This window comes from Balearica regulorum, chromosome 4 (genome assembly GCF_011004875.1).
Source record: "Balearica regulorum gibbericeps isolate bBalReg1 chromosome 4, bBalReg1.pri, whole genome shotgun sequence".
Lineage (NCBI taxonomy): Eukaryota > Metazoa > Chordata > Aves > Gruiformes > Gruidae > Balearica > Balearica regulorum.
The window spans coordinates 3,052,397-3,076,843 of record NC_046187.1 but is presented as its reverse complement, the minus strand read 5'-3'; the positions used below and the strand labels follow the sequence as shown (position 1 = coordinate 3,076,843).

Genomic DNA, 24,447 nt, shown 5'->3' with positions numbered 1-24,447 from the left:
CCCGAAGAGCCTTGGCAAGCGTCACCCAACAACGCATCTGTTGCTTCTTTTAGATCCCGACTCCTCAGCGTTAAATACCAGAACATTGAACAGCCACGTCTTTCTTAGCAACACAACTCCTTACTTCACGCTAAAAAGCAGACAACCATCTTGTTTTGCAGATCACAGGCACTTCTTTGGCAAAAACAGACCGTGCCCTCCTCCGACCTTTTGATTTTCTACGCACAAAAATGCATCTGTGATCCAACCCGTCCGTGATCAAGAAGGAACAAAGCACTTAACTCCTCCTATTCCTGATGAGAGCGAGATAGCAGAATCCAATTACGTTTATCTGGGCAGCAAATACAAACCAAAACAATGTCCTACATGTTGAGACAGAAGAGTTCAATACAAATTTTCCATACATCAGCTCACACTCACATTTCCAGAGAACAGAGCATCAGTGCTTCTCCTACCTCCTCTGCTTCCTAAACAAAAACTTAATCCAGAAGCAGTCTGTGGAATTTATTTTTCATAGAGTTCTCTTTTCCCATGGCTCAAAAAAGATTCTGTAACTTGAAATACCTGGTTTTTCTGCCTAGGTGATCCTGAGGTGGTTTGCCAGACTCACTCAGCAATGACCGACAGAAACGCCCAAGCAGACCGTCAAAGACGCGAGGCCTCATCTAGTTTTACGACAACTTTGAAGAAACAATTTAACGCGAACGTTGCGCTTGCAGGAGCGGAACAGAAGAGAATGTGCCCACAGAAATGGCCACAATGCACAGAGCAGATCATGATTGGGAAGACTCTTCTTTTCGATGCACTGAAGGGAAGCAGACACTGGTCTGATGTTTCGTATTTTTTTTAAGAGGTAAAATACTCAAGTTTCTTCACGCCCGGACAGAAGCTAGCTACGCGCAAGAAGATAAAGCAAATCCAGGAAATTATATGGACGAACGCAGTATGCCATCGTGTTTGAATTCATACTACTGTGCTACCTCTGTACACACAGTAAAGGTTGAGCTAACCTGGTCAAAAATAGTGATTGTTTCAATGGAGGCCAAGAAACAATCACCAGTCGCACGCAGAAATTCATGCCCTCAGGTACACTACCTTTCACATTCTCGGGGAATTTTTAATTTTTTTTTTTAATACTAGTTGTCCACTTGCAGCAGCAACAGCAGACATCTTCTAACATACAGTCTTAAAAAACCCCCAGAAGTAACTCAGGCCTCTTAATTCAAACCTTTCTCCTAATCTTTGGATAAAACAGCGTGGAGCCTGGGAAGGAAACTATGAGCCATTGTGTAGGTAAGTAGGATACAAGAACAGAAGGACTTGCAACCCCAAGAGCTGTCAGTCCAAGACTCGGGTTATCATAGATTTCAATTTGCCCAGCACCAATTCCCAGCTACCTTCCCAGGAACGGGTATTTTCTAACAGGACAAGTTTTTTCTTCAGTTAATTCAATGACACAAAATGAAACACCATCTATACTGAAGAACACTCTCCGTAGCTTTGATGGGAACATTAGCTACACATAATAATTAAATTTCCCTTTCAATTTAATTGAATTGATTCAGTATCGTCAATTATATATATGGTTTTATATATAATATACACAGTTAGTAAAACTAACTATACTGAGTTTTACTAAGTAAAACTTAGTTTTACGCTAAAAACAAAAATTAAAAGGGTGTTTCGGAGTTTCAGTCCGTCAAAGTATTTGACACGTCCTGCAGCTCCAGACAGGGACCAAGTTCAATCCTGATGTTATTTTGCTGCCTAAAAAGTCAGACGTTCCATCAGAAGTCAAGGTGACCCTCTGGCTGCCGTTTTACCGTCTATTGAAATGCACCTTCACGAAGGAAGGTTTCATCTGGTCTAACAGAAAAGGTCAAGGCTTGACTAAATGTCAAGATTTCTTTACACTCTGAAACAGTGTCCTGAAAAATAGCTGCGAGCGAGAGCCAATTTTTAAATACATTTGTTGATACTACACTGAAACCCAATAAAAACAGTGAAGAAACCCCAAACATCGTGCAAGTAAACTCCAGATTCTGACAGAACTGAAATGACCCTTTGTGATTCCCCAGTTATTTTACATTCCGTGACAATCTCAATCGAATTTGCAATTCTTAAGAACAGCGTTTCAAAATAAAGTTTACCAGTAAAGACCAGATACTTATGAGGTTGTCTGGTGAAAAAATCAAGCAACAAAAGTTGACACCCAAACAAACTGAAGTTTCCCAAGCAGGAAGACAATGAAAGCCAAAATAGGAAGCCCTGAAAAAATGCTATTGTCATATTTTGACAACTCATACATAAATCCAAATAATCCCTAGTCACAGACAAATTGAAGACCAATTCCCAGCCATCAGATGTGTAATCATATAACTTCTGGAAAACAAATATATTTTTTTTTATATTACCGCAATTAGTATTGATATTCTATTACTTATTTATGCTCTCCTCAGTAAATAATTTTTTCCTTAATGGAAAAGGGGAGGGGGCGTGCGGGGAAAGAGAGGAAAAATCCACACAAATGGAAAAAATACATGTCTCGTGTAGCGAGGATGCTCTTATTCCATTGCCGAGATGCTCGGCAGCTTAAGCTCTACCTTCCTCCCGTCATTTCAGCTTCTACGGAACAGATACCAAATCAAAAGCAAACTGTAACAAGTACCATCATCTGCCATCTCCGAAACGCCCCCTTCCTCTCTGCCATGCCACCCTTCCACTAAGGGTGGCCGCACACTAGTGGGGCTGAGTGGGCTGAACCGTGGCCACTCAAGAGCTTTGCTGGAGCATCTGTCTCAAGACTGATTCTATATATCTATACTGCACAACTAGGCACACATTCCTCATTTTTAGATCCAAAATAGTATTACTTATAGCATAACTCTTGGACATTTGCCTTCAGGGAAATAAATATTGTGTGGCTTTATCTGAACTTTAAAGAGATTCAGTCTTTCAACTACAAGTGACACATAGCCAGCAAGCCCCATTTTTCAAAGGGTCCTTTGACGAGTGAACTGTCTGCGGCGATAAGCGTGACTTTAAACTGTGCCTCAGCGCATCTGCTTGATAAATCAATCGTTTTCAGGAAAAAAAAAAAAAAAAAGGCATTGTGAAGCTGTGCAAAAGCGACCCACCTGTGGGAAGTAACTCCGAGTGGGAACCAGACGTCCAAGAGCGTTTATTCGAATTCCAGCGGGACTGGAGTCCACCGGAAGGAAGGAGAAGCCAGGACCACACGTATAGACAATTTTTAAACAGGTTAAGTTTATTTAAATCGGTACATTAAAATGAATTGATACCATACCAGATTATAAAATCAATGCAAAGCAGTTTTAAACAGAGGAATAACTTACTGTGAGATAAAAAGTTATAATCTATATCAGACCAGTAACTGTGCCCTTTTCGTGCCCTGCGGTAAGCAAGGCAAAACAACCAAATACCTACCTGTGCCCGCCCCTGGGCGGTACAGCACATCACTAATTGCCATTAATCACGTTACAGCTCTTCCGGTATATGGCCCACAACATTTTCGGTCCAGGCAAAAGCAAGCCTGGTCCTCAGCAGGCAAAGAACTCGCCCCCCCATAAGCACATTTAAAATCTCACCTACTCCGTGTAAAAAGCCAGGGCGAGTCAGATGCGATGCTCAGCCCTGCCCAGAAGCTTTCATGCTTACAGACTCATTCAGGTACCATGACATCAAGGTGGAGGCAGACAAATATATATTTTTTTTTTTTATTATTATTTTTTTTAAGAAAGGATGAAGGCAAACCGAAGGAAAAGTCAGGAAATAAGGAACGACCGCTTGCAATGTTTCTCACGCCATGATCCAAGTTACTGTAGGTACTCGAGTATCTGAGCTCAGCCGCCACAGCAATTTTTACCATAGTGTAACAGACAATGCAAATCTCTTTTCTAGCCTTTAACATCAGGGTCGTTAAGCTATATCAAGACACTGTATCCATTCGCCTACGTCTGAAGCCCCTGTTTTGCACAGCTGGTAAACATAGGTAAAAACCAACGCAGTCAGGGACCCGCTTTCCTCCAACGTATGTTCACTTACTGTGAGCTAGCCCGATTGATTTCTCCTCCAACTCTGACTTCGCGTTCTTTATCCTCACAAACTGCAGGTGTTGAGCAGGTTCAGACAAAAAGAATTCGCTACTGGTGTAGCTTCTAAGCCAGCCACGCCAAAAGCGGTGAAGAAGAAGAAGAAACTGGTATATACACCCCGCTTCCTCAGGGATCTCAGGAGCCGGGAAGTTTCAAGGCTGCTTCTCTTCCTATCTAACCCTCCTAGCCAGAAGTACCTGTTCAGAAGACCATCATCCCTCTCGATCATGAATTTCACTAGAGGATGAACATGCCTTTCAGCTATAATTTAAATTGCATGGTATTTCCAACATTTTAAAAAGGACAGATTTTCACCAGTAGGATCCCAAGGCAGCTGGTATTTTCTATTTCCCTCTGCCGGAATAGAGCTCTGAATGGAGCAGGAGGAGCTAAAGTCAGCATTTCGGCCATACAATAAGTCATCAATGCTGACAGGATAAACATTCAGGGGCACGCGTTCCCGAGACCACCACGTAGAAATCTTGGGAACAAATCAAGACGCTTTAAGTAGTCAATTCTACTTTTACAATTGCTTCTAGTCCCTATGTCGTGGTTTAGCCCCAGCTCAGTTTTCTTACTGTGCAGAAAATTAACCCTCTCAGCCGAAACCAGGATGCCTTATTAAAATGTTGAAAGGTTTTAAAATTGGTCGCAGAAATCCTGCGATTCACAACGCCACGCACAGATACCGGCTGCTACAGCTGGTGATTCGTGAGCTTTTAAGCAAATCGAAGCCAGACTGAGCTACTCTGTGCCAAAGAAACAGCTTATATCTCCCTTTTCTAAACGAGGAAAGCTATCATTCCTTCTGGCTACGGAAGACCTTTTCCTCGTGTTATTTAAGCGGGGCGTTGCAGTCAGGAATTCAGAATAGGAACTGACATTTTGGCACCGGCTTCCTCAGAACGCTGCATAATCCAACGTCACCTCTAATGCAAGCTCCCTGGCGCAACGCAGCGCTGCGCCGCAAGCGCGCGGTGGAAAGATGGATGAGCAGAAGGTGGCAATAGAGCATCAGAAACCTCTATGCCTTTTATTCATCATTAGCCGCGCTTGCTGTCACCACAGCGCACGCACACACGCACGTGCGCACGGGTCGTACATCGCCACTGGAAACACAACATGATTTAGGGGTGATTTCTAATGACTACATTACTTTTGGGTAAAAGCAGATGTAAGAAGAGTACTTTTCTCCTTATTTAGCTGAGGTAATTACAACTTTCCTAACCATATCAGCGTGCTGCCTAAATGGGTTCCCTACACCTATCGGAAAAATACCAAAAACAGGGTGTTTGTGCAGTTTGTCAATAGAAAAATTTATTGTAAGCCCATGTACCTCCAGGTGAGAAGCCAAATTTTAAGCACCTATCTTAGGGCTAGAGTTGGAAAGTGTTATTACATTTTATACAATAATATTCCCCATAGTTTCTCACAAGTCACCTCTTCTCTTGAGCACTGGGGGAAAGCATACCCAAAGCTTCATTTTACTCTGTCCAAGATGCACAATGTTTTGGTTTAACGCTTACCTGTTAACCTGGTAACCACACAGAAATTCAGCTCGACTGAGGTTTGTAGTTAAGCTCGTCAACATCAGTACCCAAAACCGTCATTTCTTACTGCTTCGTAGAGTCTTCTCAATCACGGAAGGATTGTCTTAAATTCCCTTTTTTATTAGAAACGTGTCCTGATTTACAGCCTTTAACCAACGGCAGAAAATAACAACTACCATAACTTATTTTTGTTGTGGTGTTATTAGGAAAGGAGGGAGGACATCGCCCCTCGACAACCGAGGGAGGAAGAGGAGGCAAGACCTCCCTCTTTCGGCCAAAGGGACACCAAGCAAGCAGAGCCGCCACTCACTGCCTTAAAAAGAGAAGACGATTTGAAGGCAACAAGCGTTATTTTTATCCCCCCTGTGGTTCCGACGTGGACAAATACAACAGAGTAAAACAACAGGGGAGGAGAAATTATTTTCACCGGTATGTCCTGTGCAACCTGTCATGTTATGCTGCAAGCCACAGTGAGCTTTTTATAAACACTCATCTCCATGCGTTGCAGAAAACATTTTCTCTAGAGTTTCAAAACATTTGACATCGTTATTTTGAAGCTCTGCAGAGGCTTTCTGGTTTTAAACCTCTCGAAATAAAGATTCTTCTTAACGTAAAGGTGGCAATTTAACAGAAACCTCTCCGGTCCCACGCAGAGCCCACCAGGCAGCAGTACCTGCCCAACACGCTGCCTGCAGCTCAGCGCCAGCTCCAACCCTTCGGGGTTTTACATGACCCAAGTCTTCCCCGACAGACCACGCAAAAGGAAACCCCACCAAAGCGTGCATCCTAGCAATTACTGAGGTTTAAGAGTTAACGTTGCAGGCGCTGGGAGCTGAAACCCGCGCAGCGTATCTCAGTTACACGCGTTTATACCCCCTCGCACAGCGATTACAGCGTGCCAAGGAAACATTTCTGGCAACAGCTCCTATGGTCTGCGAGCATAGCAGCACCCCAACGCTGCCAGGCGGGGATCCGTGCAAATACCAAGCTATAAAGACATTCGCGGACTTTGGTCAGCGCTCGTCCACCACAAAAAGGATCCCAGGAGCATCTCCACTGATGGAGACATCATATTGTCTCTGTCATTGTAAAAGATCAGATGAAAAAAAAAAAAAAAACCACCACCAACAAGACTAGGCAAATGGAAATGGTAAAAATATCCAACATTCTAAAAAGCCTATCAGACTTAAATACAACGTTAGCAAAAGTTATTGAGGTGGCAAAGAGAACAAGACCCTCAATTAAGATTTCAAATGACTAAATATCAAAGTGCGTTGGTGTCTAGCTGCCAAAAGTACCTAGACGTATTTTAATATCGATGCAGAGTTTATAAACTGACCATTTCAATGCCATGATAAGCCATGAACAAGCGTCGGAAGGAAAATGAACATACCTAAAAGCTGTAGTTAAGTATTCACACGTGCACGTGCTTGTGCGCTCGTCTCGCTCACAATTTCAAGCTAAGCTGTTACTGCTGAGATCTCAAATATGCGAGAGCACATTTTTACAGCATCCTCGGAGACTATTTTCCAACAGCAGTATCCTCTTAAGCTCCGTGAATTCGGTTCAAAGCACATACATTCAGCTTTTTATCCTAGAATTGTTCCATACATTCATTCTTTGTGAATGAATCTAGCTTTCCAATTCTGCAATCAACCTATAAAATAACTTAGGTCTTATACTTTTTTTTTTCTTTTTCTCCTCATGCAACAAAGGACTAAAATGCCCATTAAAAAAAAAAAATCAATATGCATCAGGAAGTGATGACAAGTTATTCACATGACATTCATATCCACAGACAGGCAATTTCAAGACCATGTTCTCATCATACAGCTGAAAACCTCTTCCAAATAGCACACACTTCTTCCATTGACGGTAAGGAGCTAAAAAAAAAAAGTCACAGGACTATGATCCCTTTACTGGCAAATAATAAAATTATTAATAGACACTTCCTGAACAAAACAGTCTAGTTTGCTTAAATATTTGTAACTTACTATTACTAAAGAAGATGAATCCTAGAATGGGTTGGGTTGGAAGGGACCTCAAAGCCCATCGAGTTCCACCTCCCTGCCATGGGCACGGACACCCTCCACCAGCCCACGTTGCCCAATGCAGCCTAAAGCAACTAACAAGTAAAACAGGAAACAAACTAATAACTAAATATTGGGATATTTTTTAACAAAAGAGTTGAAGGGTAAGCTACATAACGTAGCAACCAACATTTACTCATCTCTCAGTTATCAGGGTTTTAAATAACTCAGCTTCACTACTATCACAGCTACAGCTTCCAGACTGGTTGACAGATAAAGAAAATTATTCAGAAGCCATTTCTTGCCCCGGCTTCTTGTCTGGCTCCGCGACAACATTACACCACCCCGACTCTCCGACCGGCTGGCAGGGGACCGTCATCCCATTCCACCTCCGTTCCAGAACACTGCCCTTGAGTCAGAGAAATGAGGCGCTCCAGAGCCACAGAAATAACTTGGCTTCCCCTTGAAACACGGACCTGGACACCGTTTGGGCATTATTGCATTTGTTACGTGCTATAATTGCCCAAATGGGGGAGTCCAGTTTAAGGGAAACGATGAGTAAGATACATTTTGTTCTTTGGTGGTTGGTAGCTATAAAGTAGATTAAACAGCACAAACTAATTTAAATAAAAACAAAGAGAGCAAGAAAGGTAAGAAAGCTGTTTCCTTTTAAAAAAAAAAGAAAAGAATAACTTCTAAATATTATTTTTTCTTAATCATCTGTGTCCATCTCTCTTCAATAAGTTAATATTGACTTATGTGCCGTGAAAAGACCGTCACACACCCAAAAATAAACTTAGTAATTGCCAACCACCACCTCCCCAACCTTGGAAAACCGTCATTTTGAAGCTGATTTTATACCAATAAACTGACATATACGTCTGGAGAGAGCAACTCATCTTTGAAAGCATACCCCAAAGACTGAGAGCACAAGTTTTAAAGGAACGGTAATGGGAGAACTGCCAAAACATTTATACTCAATACACATGTGGAAGTAAACAAAACTTCATTTTACCCGAGCGTGTACTTGCACATCAACATGGAACTTATGGAAATATACGGACCGGCCTTTTACTGGATCTACAGCCCTTTAAAGATACCCTCACATATGACTCAAATTCCATTGCTGTTATTATACGGATGCCTTTTGGCAGGACTTATTGTAATAGTAATAATTCATTGGTAATCCTTTGATGTGCCAAACTATTTAAACAAGAGGGTTTGGGGTTTTTTCCCCCCTACTAACATGAGCATCCAGTTGTTTTGCTGATGAGATTACGACTCCGCAAGGTGCGCGAACAGCGGCTTCGAGCAGCTCCTGGTGCTGCTAACAGCACTGCCAAGGAGACATAGAAAATACCAGATGTCATACAGGGGTACAAGTTGCATTATTGCACTCGCACCATTATTGTTGAGGCCATGCCGCAGCCCGGGCGGCCAGATGCAGGCTCAAGGAACGGTTCTTCACTTCCTTCCGAGATTGCAGTGATGTTAGTACCTCAATTCAGCTCGCCACATTTTCATAATTTCTCCAAAAAAAAAAAAAAAATTTGTCTTAAATGTTCCTGGCCAGGAACTAGACAAACTAGACTCGATTCTCACACTGATGGATGTGACCGCTGCGGTGCAGAGAGCGATGTTCTCAGATTGTCTAACAATTTACAGTATAAGGGCAAGTTGCTTCTTATTATACCAAACTTAAAACACTTTGGGTACTTGGAGACTTGGGACTGTCTCAGGCTGACAGTCTAGCCATATAAAAAAAATTATGTGTGCAGAACATATTATTTTAAGAAAATCCTTACCACCACTTTGCTGAAAATCTCTAGAATATTCATGCTTTGGAGCACAGACTTAAAAATCTGGCTGCCATGTCAAGGATAAGCTGTCTGCCATCCCCATGAAAATTCATCCAAAGCTGAACAAGTCACAAGCCTCTCAAAACGCAGCTTGCATTTCACATTACAATGTCTTTTCTGTGCCGCAGGCTCGCAGACTCGGTGGAAGTGCCCCGGTTTTTAAGTTTCTACACTTTAACAAAGTTATTTTAAAAAAAACAGGAAGCTACTAAAAAAAAAAAAAAAAAGAATTTTCAATATTTGAAATGAAGGACAGGAACAACATGTAATGCCAAAAAAAAAAAAAAAGAAAATAGACTGCATTAATTTCTTGTGCTACAGAATCAATAGACGCTTTTTCACAAAACTCCTGCATCATTCAGCTCACAAAACAGATGGAGCGCCTCACTAAGAGCTTGCTATTTTATCTTTGCTTTTTAAACCCAGCTGTGACTATGAGGTTATTCATTTCCTGATGGCTTCCTTTTGAAAGCTAATATTTTATAAATCGAGCCGTGCTTACGAGAGCAAGAGAACTGACAAGACAACCAGTCAGCTACTGCAAAGACTGAAATTGCCTAGTCATTCGAATAAAGATTTCTGCCTTTGGCGCGCGGTATTCCTGTATTAGCGTTTTGCTGCTGTTCTTCATCGCGTGCCCGCATTCAGCACAACGTTTCAACTGCAGCGATATCTCCCCGTATTCCTTAAGGTGACTATTTTCCTTTGTAACCCTTGTATTTCCCCTCCCGGAATTTAAGAACGCATCCTATATTCTAGGACGGCAAGCTTCGTACATCCCACCCCAGCAGAGGTGGTGGCAGGAATTCCCCTTCGTTGAGCGAGGTGGAAGGGTTTACTCAGCTCAAGGAGGGACAAAAGTTTTGTGCAAGAGAAAACTACTGAGGGTTATTAAACACAGAGAGCTCAGGAAATCCCCTGTGCCAAAACCAGCTGGAAGCTGGGACATTTTGGGGGGAAAGCATCAGATACGCTTGCCTTGTTCTCACTCTTCCCCCAGCACTGGGCTGTGGGTATCGTTGAAGAACCACCGAGAAACACAGACCCTCGGGTCCGAGCTTGAAATGCAGCTTTTATGGATGACCACCGCGGTTAGGATCTCAACGCCCAGACAAAAAATTCATTTTGCCGCACGCTTTCAGAGTGCCTGAAGAACGAGGCAAGCAACAGTTCCCCAATTAACAGCCTATTTACCGTTTCAAGGCTATCGCTACCACTAAAGCCATTTAAAAACACATCAGTTAACAAAAAAAGTCGAAAGAGGAATGAGAACAAAGCAGAGCGTTTTCTAAATTTTTTGGCCAGGTCAGAGGCCGTAATCTTCAGACCAACTCCTGTTGTAGAGTTACGAGAAGGTACGGAGTGAATGGCAGATCCCAGCTAACCCTCTTAACAGGGAGACGTAAATAAAACCGTCACGTCGTCTCACGTTAACCTTTTCCTAAACGGGAGGATCTTTTCTTCCTCCTCTGAAAACGCCATCCGTGCTTTCCTGGACAGTACTACCCTTCCTCAGACAGTTTCTGTTACTCTGTTTCTGATAGGTTTTAGGACACGTGTCCAACATTGAACATTATTTACAGAGGATCCTACCTCAAACTTCTGTTTCAGTATTTGTCCGGTTCTCAACACAAGACCAAATTCAGGTTTTCCAGCTGCTACTCCATTTTAAAAGTTTTGGAAGACTAATGGCCCAGCCCAAAAAATCATTAATTGCTTTCCTTGAGCAGTTACTAAACATGAACCCCAGCAACTTCTTCCATCACGCGTTACCTCACGCTCACCCACGAGCGATTTTGCCTATGTAGGCTCTCAGCAGCTCCATAACCACCGACCTAAGGTTTACATCACTCAAAAGGCACTGCTTAGTTGGTTTGTTGTTGGGGTTTTTTAATTCCACTATTTGCACTTTAAAATCTCTTCTATAACAAACTGTAAACAGACTCTTTAGAGAGCACCCAATTCCCATCTAAAAAAGGGCTGTTGATGTCTAAGTGCTAAAGAAAAGAGCTAAACCGTAGCAGGAAACGTCTATTAGCCACTGCTGTGCGGGATTTTATCCCAGTGCTTTAACTCAACTACCTCAGCTGACTCCCCTCTGAGAGTTTATAGAGATTCATTAACGTTTGCTAATGTCAAACCATGAATATGGTCTTTGTTTTATTTAACATACACGCTCTATACCCACTCACATGCATGTGTGTGTCTATGTAAGTATACACGCACTTCCTTTTTTTTTTTTTAATTAAAAATGTTTGGGAAAAACACTAATTGCACAGCTTCGATATTTAGAATACACAACTTCCTCCCTATCATTTGTACGACCTTTTTAGTTAACGTAATTACCGTTACAGCAGATCATAATTTGTTCTCATGGCTACAAATTAATGAGACAAATTGCTGTGACATTACAGTCTGAGCAAAACAAGAGCAGACAACGAGGCAGACCCAGCTAGTACCGGCTTCTTTAGCGTCTAACGGGCTCCGAGTACACAAAGGAAATAAAAAATACTTCCTCTACCTTCGCGTTCCCACCTCCGCAGCGATGCGGGCCTCTCAATCATAGAGATTTCAGCCACGAGAGGTTGTAAAAGAAACCACAGAGCAGGTTTGCAGTTGCTTTAAAATATACGCGATGTATGTGTCAGCCCTTTCCCTTCTTCGCCCTACGCGAGTAAGTCCGGAGAACGGATTTTGTGAGGCAGTAAACAGGTTGCTCAGACAAGAGTTCATTAAAAGCTTTGCCTTCCTAACCTGAGGTAGACGTTGGGTGATCTATTTTGTTGCCTCAGCTCGCTCACTTTTAATAGATGAAAAGTTTGGGGTTATTCTAATTTCTTTTTATTATTCTTTCATGCCATTGTAAAGTAGCCTAGGGCAGCCAATGATTTATAAAAATAGAGATATTAACTACATGCCACTGATACTTTATGAAGGAAACACCCTACCCTATCCATTACAGCAGAAAAAGCGATTAGACTGACTTAGCTCACCCTCAAACGCATCAATGGAAACCTTTCAGCCATCAACACTTACATCCAACGCAAACACAACCCTCACTTCCAACTGATTTTGCATTGACTCTTGAAATACAGCCAATGAAACAATAATCTTCAGAGAGAAGAGACCAGAACATGCGTGAAGCGCTCTGACAGAAGATTAGATGTGCATTTTCAAGTGGCACTTAAAGACTGAAGAGTGAAATTTCCGTAGCACACAAAGACACTTCAAGGTAGGCACAAGCTTAAAAGGATGGACTTGCGACAGCCCCGAGTCTTCGGTGGTGTTTGAATCCCCGACAAAGTTGTATGGCTTGGCCCCATCTTCAACCTCTACCTGGGCCACAAGTAGCAGTAGAACATGGATGGAGAAGAACAAAGGCAACAGTATTCTGCATTTACATTTCATTTACGATCGTTACTACCTACATTCCAGCTTTTACTTCCAGCAAACTCCTGGGCACCAGATGTCCCATTGCCTCCTGGAACGTTTTGTGTAGCCAGAGAGGAGACCAAGAACACCGTAAAATAGTCAAACTGCATTTTCCAAAAGACACCAGGTGCTTGATTTACTGAGCTTATCTGTTCAGTGCTACTGGTATATACAAATTGGTAATGCTGCTGGATAAGCATTACGGTACGATTGCAGGACCGGCGGTCAAGGTAGCTCTCTGCTGTTGTTTAAACCTAAAGGAAATGCGGAATGCCAAAAAGCTACTGGCATCCAAGTTATTTGCCAGAGCATTTGGGGAAAGTCTAGTTTTCCAAAACATTAAAAAAAAAAAAAAAAATAAATAGCAACATCCCTTGAGATACATGAAAGCATTTGCAAAATTGGGGGGGGAGAAAAAAAAAAAAAAAGGCAGCCCATAATTATCTCAAACATTAAAAGAGAAGATCTTTAAAAGTAGCTCTGAACAGTGGTCAGACCTGTGTTTTCACATCTCTTCTGGCACAATAAGGAAACTGCAAAAACCGCCTGAGAACAAAGTGTTTTCTCAACATATGTTTATAAACAGAATCTAAGAAATTTGTCTGGCTGATAAGAGCCACGCATTCTCTCACTGGGAAAACATAATGCCCTTTTGACTGCCATGCTTGTAGTAAAAGAAAATAAATAAGATTTTGACAAAAAGGCTAAGACAGATTTAAAAAAAAATTTAAAAAAAATGGCAGCCAACGTGTTCTCTTTGCAGTCAATGCTTCACATGCCAAGTTTAACTGTAAGCCTGGCAAACGAGCCATGGAAAGGCTCAGGACCATAGCAGTCCCTTCCCTCCAGATTTATACTTTGGGCTCATTTTTAAATACAGCAAAGTCACTTTGTGAGATCTTAGCCAATCTGATGCGGCTTCTTCCTCCTATCTTTATGCCTAGGAAAAAAAGAAAAGAAAAAAAAAAACAACCCCAAACCAACAAATCAGAAGAGAACAAGCCGCAGAAGAGCCATATACAATCTGCTGCCTAAACAGTTTCTGCCTCAAGCAAGACATGCTTCCTGCTCCCGTTTGCTTCCCAGCTACTAAACCGAAAGCAATTTTCAAGCATGGCCACACAACATCTTCAACCAGCTCACACTCATTCACAGCGCATCACTGGGCCAACGCTCCTTCCGGTGGCAGTCTAGGTTCAGACCTAGGGCTGGCCACCTGAATTGTCCTCTGCGCCTTATGACCCATTAGCTTCAATTTCTGATGGAGCAGCCCCTCTTTGGTCGTATTTAGTGGAGCTGCTAATTGCCCCAGCATCCGAAAGCATTCCAGCGTAGAAATCAATAGCAGGAGTGAAATACTTTTAAGTCTTCATAGAGACTCTGGAATTTCTCCCGTGTTCTAGTCACAGAGCCCAAGAAGATCAAAATAAATTAACCGTGACTTCTTCACGCTCATTTTTGTTACAATAAAAACGCTTTTCCTTGCGTTTTGTAACACAGGCCAGATCAGGATGGATTAATCACGAAGGAAACGAGCCTCTTGCATACCTACCGAGGAATACGAGACGGCAAAAAGCAACGCAAACTCACCATACACTGTTTCATCCTTGTTTTGAAGGACCAGTCTAAAGTCAAAGGGTAATTTATTCGCTATGCCCATTGAAACTTTCCCATCCCTCGAAGCTGCCGACAAAAGTATCATTTAACGTGGGAGGCTATGCTGCTGTTTTCAGATGTAGACATCTGTTCCTTAGAAAATTCCAACAGGCAGATAATAGTCTCAACTTAAAATCACTGTGTACCTAGACAGAATTTGAAGATATGCATTTTGTACCACCGTTAAGCACGGCGCGAAAATAAACATTAAGTTACAGCAATGCAACTGGAAGGAGAGGAGGAGCACAGCTGAACCCATGATCGAAACACAGAATCACAGAATGGTTTGGCTTGGAAGGAACTTTGAAAGATCACCTAGCCCAGCGCCCCTAACACGGGCAGGGACGTGTTTTGTGTTTGCACATACAAGCTTTTCAGACACAGAGCTCAGAAGATGCAATTGAACTGTTAACGTGCACGAACAAAGAAATGCTGCATTCATTTGTTAAGGAAGAAAAAAAAAATACAAAATAAGGATAAGGTGCAGACATCAGATCCTTCTGTCAGTTCTAAAACTGCCATTGCTCACTGTAAAAACATTAATCCCAGCATACATGTCCTCCACGTACAGCTTTTTTCACCAATACGACGACTAAGTTACCTAAAGGAACATACTACCAGAGCACGTGACGCACGCAAATAGCTAAGTACTCGGAATTGGCTTGGATTAGAGGTCATCTGAGGCTCAAAAATATTTGGTTTAAACTAATTAGGTGTTATGCAGCTCCTTCCCAACTCTTCTAAATCAGGCAGACGCATACCAGAAAACAAAATTACATCCTCCCTTTGCTCCAGTTGCAAAACTTGACTCCTCTCCATCGACGCTAGTTGAATTCAGCACACGGAATTACCCTCTTGGTTCCACGGAAACTGAATCTAACGGGCACGGGATTCCCCTCCCTCCCCAAAAAAATGATGGTATGTTGCTTACAGTTATCAATACTGACTACTGTTCTATTAACCTGATATTCTTGAGTATTCTTTGCATTACACGGAACAGTAAATCGCCAAGTATCTCAATACTTCAGTGATTCGTGCAAGCACCAGCTGACCCTTTAGAAGTTCACCGGCACGAACATGAACAGTACACCGTCAAGCTACAGGATTTGCCAGATGTTTCAAAAAAAAAAAAAAAAACCAAAAAAAACCAGAGACACCCAGCAAACACAGCTGTAGCTTGCGGCTTTAGGAATCCAGGACGGATCCTTCAGCAGACGAATTCCACCGAGAGGAACTTTGCACGACTGCTGACCCATCAGATCTGTACCCGTGTTTTAACGTACCCATTTTAACACCGTGTTTTCCAACCGATGAAGAGATTAAAATGTGAGCGGGGAACAGAAATCACAGGGGCTGAATAAGCTTAGCACGTAGAAGTCGCACGCTATCATGTGTAGTGCGTTAGTTCGGACAGGAATACATACGTTCCTAAAAGAAGCCTAACAAGAAAAAAAAAATAAATAGGGCAGGAGCAATAGAGATAATTTTAATGGAAAGAAAGTAAATAACGTCTTTCATATTTCTCTCGTATGTCATTCAGCGGGGAAGCTCCTACTGCTCAGCTGTGGATCTGGAAAAAAGTGAAAACCAATAAAGATAAATTATATTCAGGAATTCACCTGCCCCCCGGTGTCACTGCTAAGCTCTATGAACATCTGGAGCTGTGTACTTGCCTGCAGAGCAGACAGAACGCCGCTCCAGGGAGACCTGCTGTCCTGTTGGCCGCTTTTACGGCTTTTTTTTTTTCTTCATGGTCTCACAGTAGCCCCTTTGCATTCCAACGCACCAGTGTAAGCTTACTAGTGAAGAAGAGGAGATCTATTGATCCCCGCTTTTTCCACCATCACGGTACTAAAAATGAAATGTATTATAGTCAGAGAAGTAAAAAAAAAAAAAGCTTCTTATGCTCCTGAATAATAGAAATCCAGTGTACCTCTCTTCTTTGCTTGGACATATATCACGTACAAAACCGCATTGCTCAGAAAGGATAACTCTAAATCATAAGCTACTACGAATGTCTCCCAGTTAGAAGATCTGGCAGATTTTTGCCATCCAGCCGCTATTCACAGAGGTCTTTAGTTCTCTAAAATGAGATCAGGACAATCATTAAGAGATTCCAGGCAGATGCTCTTGTAAAGTTGAATGTTGAACAGCCCACCAGCTCACTCAGTTTATTAAAAAAAAAATAAAAGAGAATTACCACATCTCTCAGCATTGGATCAGGTCCTGTAGCAATCACCCCAAGTTCAGGATCACTAATGAGGGAAAAAAAACCCCGCGGCTGTTCGCGGCAGAGCCAGAGCCGCAGACGCCTGGCTCCGTGGAAAGCTGGGGAGAGGGGAGAGCTGCCGTAAACCCAAGTGTCTTTTATCGAAAGCCTGAAGAGTAAGAGACAGGGCAGCATTTCCCTGCAGCATAGCCCACCACCGGCCACCGTCTTGCCTGCCAATGGCAAATAAGCACTTCTTGTTCCGCGGTATAAAATATATATACACGCAGGCAGGTCCGATTGTGGAGCACGGCTCAGTTGAGCCCTGGGGAAATCCATGTGGACACAGTTCACGTTTCCACTGCTGTCTCTACAATCACATAGGCTGGACGTTTGTCATCTTAAAAGGCAAGCCAAAATCACTAGAGAACAGCGACACTCTGAAATCTTAGAGGATTTTGACTTACTTTTGAGAATCCCTGACCTTCACACGTTGCTTGGCATTTACCTAAATGAACTGTACAACCTCAGGATAACGTTTAAAGCCCTTCACCGAGAGCTCAACGTCACGCACGTGGCTCGGCAGACAAAAATACAATCTCACAGATAAAAATGGGAGGGGGAGGAAAAAAGAAAAAGGAAGAAAAGTGCATCTATACTTCCAGAACCAGTATGGCAGCTTGCTCGAGATGGTCACGATGCAGCGCACAGACCAACGCGTGGTTTACCAAGATGATCTCTGAATACTTTCAAAGGCATAGTAGAAAACTGGATTGTTATTCCCATGAAAATTAAAGGAATTCTGTGTTCCTCAGCAGCAGTCTCTCTGCTGGCTTCTGATAGAAAGCCCAGGGCTACAATGAAGGAATAATAATGCACTGCAGACGATCATTAAGACAGACAGGACACGACATGTTTCCAAGAGGAAGCTCCTCGTTACGTCTCGGAGACCTGATAACATGTCAAACGTAATAAACTAAATTGCCCGAAACAAATTACTCTAATTTCATCTTTTTATATCATTGTATCTGTTTCCCCACAATGTATGCTAATGCAGCCCATGAGACGTAAATCTATACGGGACAAACTTGTATGGATTTTACACTTACCAAATCATGAGAGATTCAGTAAGCATTGCATCAGATTGAATATTTTTGCTTGGTATATAGAACTAGCACACAAGTAATTACCGCTGATTTTGACATAGACTTTATCAGCTCCAAATAACCGCTTAAGAAAAATCCCAGTGATGCAAAAAGCTGTAGTCTCCTGTGTTTTCCATACAGTTGTGTCTCTGCTATACTACAAATCCTAAGCTCGTATCACGGACGAAAGGGGAACCGCTGACAGGCTCAGCTTTGTAAAGGGAACCCTAGCTCTTGCAAAGCCTGAAACCGGTTTTAAGCAACGGTGCGTCACTCAAGCATTCAGATCTCCGCACCAGCGTCCATGGACTGGGGAAGGTAAATGTCAAGAACAAGCGAATGATCTGGGGTGCTCCGAACCCCACCTTCAGAAAGCATTCCCCAGTTACTCAAAGTTTCCCCTCCGATTCAGAAATGGCAGTTTTCTTAATGTTTTGCTCCTCAAATTGGGGGGGGGGGGGGGGGGGGGGGAAGTTTAAGGTAGCCACAATTAGCAGCATTTTAACGCTAGCCAAGCGATGACTCTTTTTAAAAGGCTAAAACAATGTCGTGGCATTCTCTGGGGACTTAAAGGAACTTTTAGTTCCCACAAAGGCATTTATTCACCGATACTAAGCAGAACTCTGCCATCGCTACCTTCTACGCGTTGATACGTCCGTGCTTCTGCTCAGAACCACCTCTGAGCTGGTAAAACTACAGCAAGCTTCAGGAGACAAAAAAGCCAATTTGTTTTCTTGCTTAGCTACAACACACACCCATCTGTCAAAATACTTCTTTAAAATGCAAATCAGAACAATCAAGTGCAATCCAAGTTTTAGTTGGACAGATGATTTTTTTTAAAACTGAAATATTCCCAAACACAAGTTTACTAAATCAGCTTCAGGTGAGGCTTTGTTTCTCCGTGACATTTTTATGTCAGTAAAATCCCAGTGGAGGGAAAAGAAAATCAGGATGAACAGAAGAAAAAGATGATAAAGTAGTTACAAATAGCCAACAGTGCAAAGTGCTATAAAAGTGCTATAAAAGGCAAAACTATTTACTATTTTTCAGCTGAAAATCCTATCAGAGAACATTTAATTTTTGCGTCTAATGTAGTTTTGAGGTTTTAACTTAAAATCTAGCAAAGGCGAACAGCCCAGAACCCAGTAGTCTCCATAATCTTTTTGGAAGTAGGAAATTCAGAGTTAAACCTCAGTTCTGCCTTCCTGAGATCAGAAATTGAGTGTCTTCCGCATCCCAGACGCGCTCCCTAATCAAAAGGTCTGTCTTCCTCCTTCCACCCTTCTGTCAAAAATATAAAGTAGCATGACTTCCATTCTAATGGAAATAATTAGGAAACATTGTTATAAGACAGAATTCTTTTTCTTTAACCAGCCTTTCCAAAGATTCTTCCAAATAACTTTGTGTTACCATCCCTAATAGGCATTAACTGGAATTACTCTATGTAAACGTTGCTCTTCCATCAACCTACGCTCTTCTGATGGATTTCACAGCCTAACGCATTTGACAGCAAACATTCCACACGATTATAATCGATTATCAGCGATTTTAAAAAGTAATCAGAAGGACAACTATTGCAAACAAAATATAGCAGTGTGTGCTTTGAAGCTTACGCGTGGGTGTTGTCAGCAGAAGCTCAAGAATTTTGTTAGCGGCGTATTTGCAGATAGCGCTTCCCGACGCACGCTAAGCCCTTGCATACCTACACAACCATCTGGCTGGCGAGGAAGTGGCTGTGTAGAGATCAGATACCGGTTTAGCTTTCTCAGAGTTCCTCAGCGCTATCATCTCTTAGAAATCAGATGCGACGTGCCTATCAACTTTATGATTGGCGTCTAAAGCGGACTTTCCAGTGAGCAACAGCAAAATCGGCAATACCTCGACTGACCTCAGGCAAAGTCTCCGGGGCAGAAAAACATCTCAAGCACGACACTTACGTATTCCATTCATCATATTATTATCCCTATTACTTTTTTTTAGCGTATAGCAAACAAAATAATTTTAGCCAACTAGCTAAAAACAAGTTTTGCCTTCTCCACAATGACACAGCGAGGACCTCCTGCCAGTCCAGAGGTCATTTGATAGCGAAGAAGGATTAAACCCCCGTACAGGGACAGCAAGCGGAGTTCAAGACGACTCCCTGCCCGTTACTGGCCTCTTCCCTCTACTGAACGGTTCGGCGTGCGTTACCTTCAAATAACCCACGACCTGCTAGTGATGCACCAAATGCGCTCTACCTGCATGCTCAACAGCGTCACTGCAAACCAGAGAGGTAGAAGGACTGACACAGGTCGGCATTTGGTCGATTGGCATGGGTTACACAGATAAAAAGTTTAGAGAATAGCATCCAGTTCCCCATTAGATGCCAATGTCACTTCAGGACAGCGGGAACACCAAACACGAGCTCGATGATTTTTCTTTTTGATTCAGCGAACAAAAGAAGGTTCAATCAATGATTATTATTTCTTTAAAAGAGAGAGGCAAATATTCATTATATATCTACTCAAACACATTATTCATTCATTCCTCTTCAATCTAAAGCGAAATACCTTTTGCAACATGCTGGCCATTTAAATGTCAATTCTTCATGTCCCCTTCAGTTACTTACCTAAAAAAAAAAAAAAAAAAAAAAGGAAAAATACATTAATTTTCCATGTTCTCAAATCTATCATGAATACATACCGTGCTCCCCACTACTCCCCAGTAAATTTTCAGTAGTCATAAATTAGGTAAGACCATTAGGGGTAATGGGTTTTGGTTATATTATTAGTTTAGATGACATGTTTCCACTTCTGCTTCAGCTAAGCATTCAGTAATTGAATTTAAGATTTTTTTTTTTTCTTATTATTGCTTTTTTCCTCCCCAGTACATCATTTCTAAATAAAAGCTACTTGATGCCCTCAATTTGATTTCCACATTCTGTGCTTTTACACTGGGACACCAAAAAAAAAAAAAAAATAGTCATCATAATTGCAGTGACAGTAATGGAAATATAAAACATTCAGCACAAGTATCCCAACGTGGTCTTCAGTACAGAAATCCGTGCAACTTCCGAATAGCTACGGGCAAGAAAACACGCTTTGAGCAGACAGAGCACAGGACAGCAAACCATCAGACTCTAGTTGACAGGCTAGTTCGATGAACTCGGGTACAGCTGGGTTTGGCATGAAGGCACTTGAATTTCTTTATTTTAGGTTTTTGTTTGCTTCCTTGCTTTATGAGGATCATGTCCTTCAGGCTTTTTGCTGAAGGGAAAAGGACTAAAAACACATTTGAAAATCAAAACCTGAAACAGTCGTGAAAGCGTATATTCCCATAATGGTTTTATCAACTATTAGGTGAAATCCCAGCAAAGCAATGACTGTTGGCACTACTAAATTCAAGTTTCATCCGGAAGATACTGGAGCAACAGTACATATAAGCCCCCAAAACCAGCAACAGAACTACACACCCTCCAGCCAGGAGCAGCGAGAAGAGCCCGTGCATGACAAGCTCACAGTTGTCATCCACAGAAACAGGGTTTTCCATGTCATTATACACTCCATCTGCTTTCAACAAAACCTTTCCACACCAGCCAGGCATGAGTTCAGACCCTGCTAGAGGTCCCGTCCTTCCCTTCTGCCCCAGGAGCGCACGCCCAGAGCACCCAAATCGGGAAAAACCTCTGGCACAGCCGGGAACCGGCCAGCAGGTGCCCCGCACTATTACGCGGGCAGAAGCATCTCTGCTCAAATCTAGGTGACGGTACCTTTTTTTCACCATAACTTGGCGGAGGAGACTGGGCAACAACCACAGATGTCAACGTCTGCAAACCTCAAATGAATCTCAGCTCTTATTTCTCCCACCCGCGCACCCTCCGTCACTCTTCTATGATTGAACGATATTTATTATTACTTCTTTTCTATGCTCAAACTGAAAATTATTTTAAAAGGTTACCATACATCCTATAACAAGTCTGACGCGTCTGAGACGACCCTTAAAATACATCCTTACAAGCACCAATTTTGAAAGAAAAATTATTTCACATTGCATCCATACCACCACTTTTGCCATACGCTGGCTTTTCAGATGTTTTCTTCACCAATACCGCAAGTTGAAAATGGTAAGGAGCGTAGGTGAAACCCATACCAACTAAACAGCTTTCACGTTCCATCAAAAACTCACCTGAATTTCCTTAAATCATAACCCCGTACTTTCCAGCATTACGCTTGCCCAAGCTTTCCGAAAAATTTTGGATGGAAATTTCGCTTTTTCACATAATGTGCTCACACCGAACAGAGTGTACAGGCTCAACATTCGTTCTGCCTGTACTCAACTAACTTTATTTTAGACTGAATTTTAAATCACTGCCAAATTCAGCCATCTACTGCACAAGTTCTGCTGCTTCCACCGCCTGTCAGCCTACTCTGTGATGCCTCTGAACGATCACTATTTTTTTTCTTCCCCCCCATGGCAGAACCTATATTATCATCCTCTTTCAAAGCAGAAAATTTCGCTCCTCTAGTCCATATGCACGCACGTGTTCAGCCTTTTTCAAGAGAAATGTAACTGCCAGCTACAACTCATACTTCTCCAGAGTATAAGCCCATTTCAGAGTTTATAAAATTATTGTGCTTTAACTACAAGATGTATTTCGCTAGATTTAAATTCTAGTATTATATACTTTTGTCCTTAAAACGACAATGCAATGAATTATTGCTGTCTGCCCAGATGTGCTGGGTTTTAGGTTCGGTTCTTTTTTTCCCCTCCTTTCCCCTTTAAGAGGAAGCATAGTCCTCAAGGTTAGCAAGAAAACAAATTAATCCTGTTTGTCACAGGCACTCTCCTTGCTAGTTTTCCTACAGCTGTTTGCAGTGACTACCCACATACCCACTCCACAGATAATTTTGAGTGACAATAAAAACCTTGACTTTTTTTTTTTTTTTTTTTTTTGCAGTTTAAACAGCCAAGAGGGGTCCCATACAAAAAGTATGTCTCAAACTTCAAGTACTACAGCTTAAGCTTATTTCTGCAGAAAAATATCTTTGTCCTTTGCCATTTGGCAAGCGTTACATCGATTCAGCTGCCTGGGGCTTATACCAGAAGAGTTGAAATCAAGACAAGCACCCCTTGTTGTGCATTAAGAGTAATCATCAAGAGCACACATACTTCAGCAGTCCTTTTGCCTGTTCTAGCTGCAGATCACAAGCATTCCACTCAAATGAGGTGTATGCTTCTCTTTTATCAGTGAAAAATAGTTATGCGGGAAACGACGATCAGACAGGCTCCAAAAGGAGGTGACTCATACGCAGATAATGAATCCCACACCATTTCTTTCATGCCATGCCCTTCATTTTGCCCCTCCGCAACCCAAGGCATCCGAGAGTGCACCGATTCAGGGCTCGTTCAGTGCAAATATGGGATGTAAGCTGTTAGGCTTCATGTGGCATCTCAACAGCTTCCTTCAGGGAGCACCAAGCCAAGGTCGAGCTGAAGGCACACTTGCTTGAGGGCATGCCTTACTCGCTGCTCCTAGATTCTTCTGTCTCAGCTATTACCAGGCTTTGCAATTGCTACTACGTCTAGTTGACAGCAATACCTAAAGAGCTTGAACTTGTGAAAGTAACCCAATTCTGTGCACTTAAGCACATGATTAAATGGGATATAGACATGGTTTGAACTTCTACGTGTTCAAGAACGCAGTTAAATACACGCTTGACCTATCAAGTTCTGAAAACTTGTTGTGTATATTACCTTGCCAAAGAACTACCTCTCAGTAACTCGGCCAGTGCCAAAGCGTGCGGTCCACCTCCACGGGTTTGTTTCAAGAACATGAGGAAGTCTTGAAGATCACCTTCCTTCCCCCTCTCCTCCTTATCTCCCACCAAAACCCAAAATAATTCTTTGGTCCTGGCTAGCATTCTGTATCTAAACCAGCCAAATATAGATTTCACACGTCGGCTGTAGGCTCGAGGTTGGGAGGACTACATTGAAGATCCGGCTCTGAATCAGGTAGAACAAGCACTGGAGCTTTCTGATGCCAACACACCATGCGAGAATCCTTCCTGATGACTGAGCTCCCAGTTATTCTGGACAGGCGTCTCGGTTTCTTCCGTGGAATGGCTCCACTTTGTATAGTTAAATATTTATTGGGTTGGGGAAAGAAAAAGCATTTCGTGCGTCATAAAGCAGTGAAGGAATCGGAGTAATTGACGAGCCATTAAAAACTACATTACCGTTTCCTTAGGCATTTGGAGTGAATCTAGCAACGCTGGTAAAAGATGTCAAAATGACTAATCTGCAAGTTATCCTCCACCATTTGGATCAAGAGCCGATTGCGTCTTTTCACACCCTCCCCTTCCCCTTTCTCAATACCATACCAGCTTATTACAAACAGAACTGTCGGAAACGTTACCCTACATGATAAATACGGCTTTCGTCTTCTCTAATATTAATTTTTAGGAGAAATATA

General features: G+C 42.2%; 1 protein-coding gene across 4 annotated transcripts in view; it reads right to left on the bottom strand.

The window, feature by feature from the left end:
- The window catches only part of ANK2 (ankyrin 2), a 343,812-nt gene that overhangs the window by 271,566 nt on the left and 47,799 nt on the right, over positions 1–24,447 (bottom strand). For 2 of the 4 annotated variants that reach the window (XM_075750954.1, XM_075750950.1), the window contains exon 2: positions 20,546–20,604. The exons of the other annotated variants lie outside the window; for them this stretch is intronic. In XM_075750954.1, coding sequence (XP_075607069.1) covers positions 20,546–20,566 — 21 coding nt within the window. In that variant the 5' untranslated portion in view covers positions 20,567–20,604. The remainder of the gene's footprint in view (positions 1–20,545; positions 20,605–24,447) is intronic. 4 annotated transcript variants of the gene reach the window in all.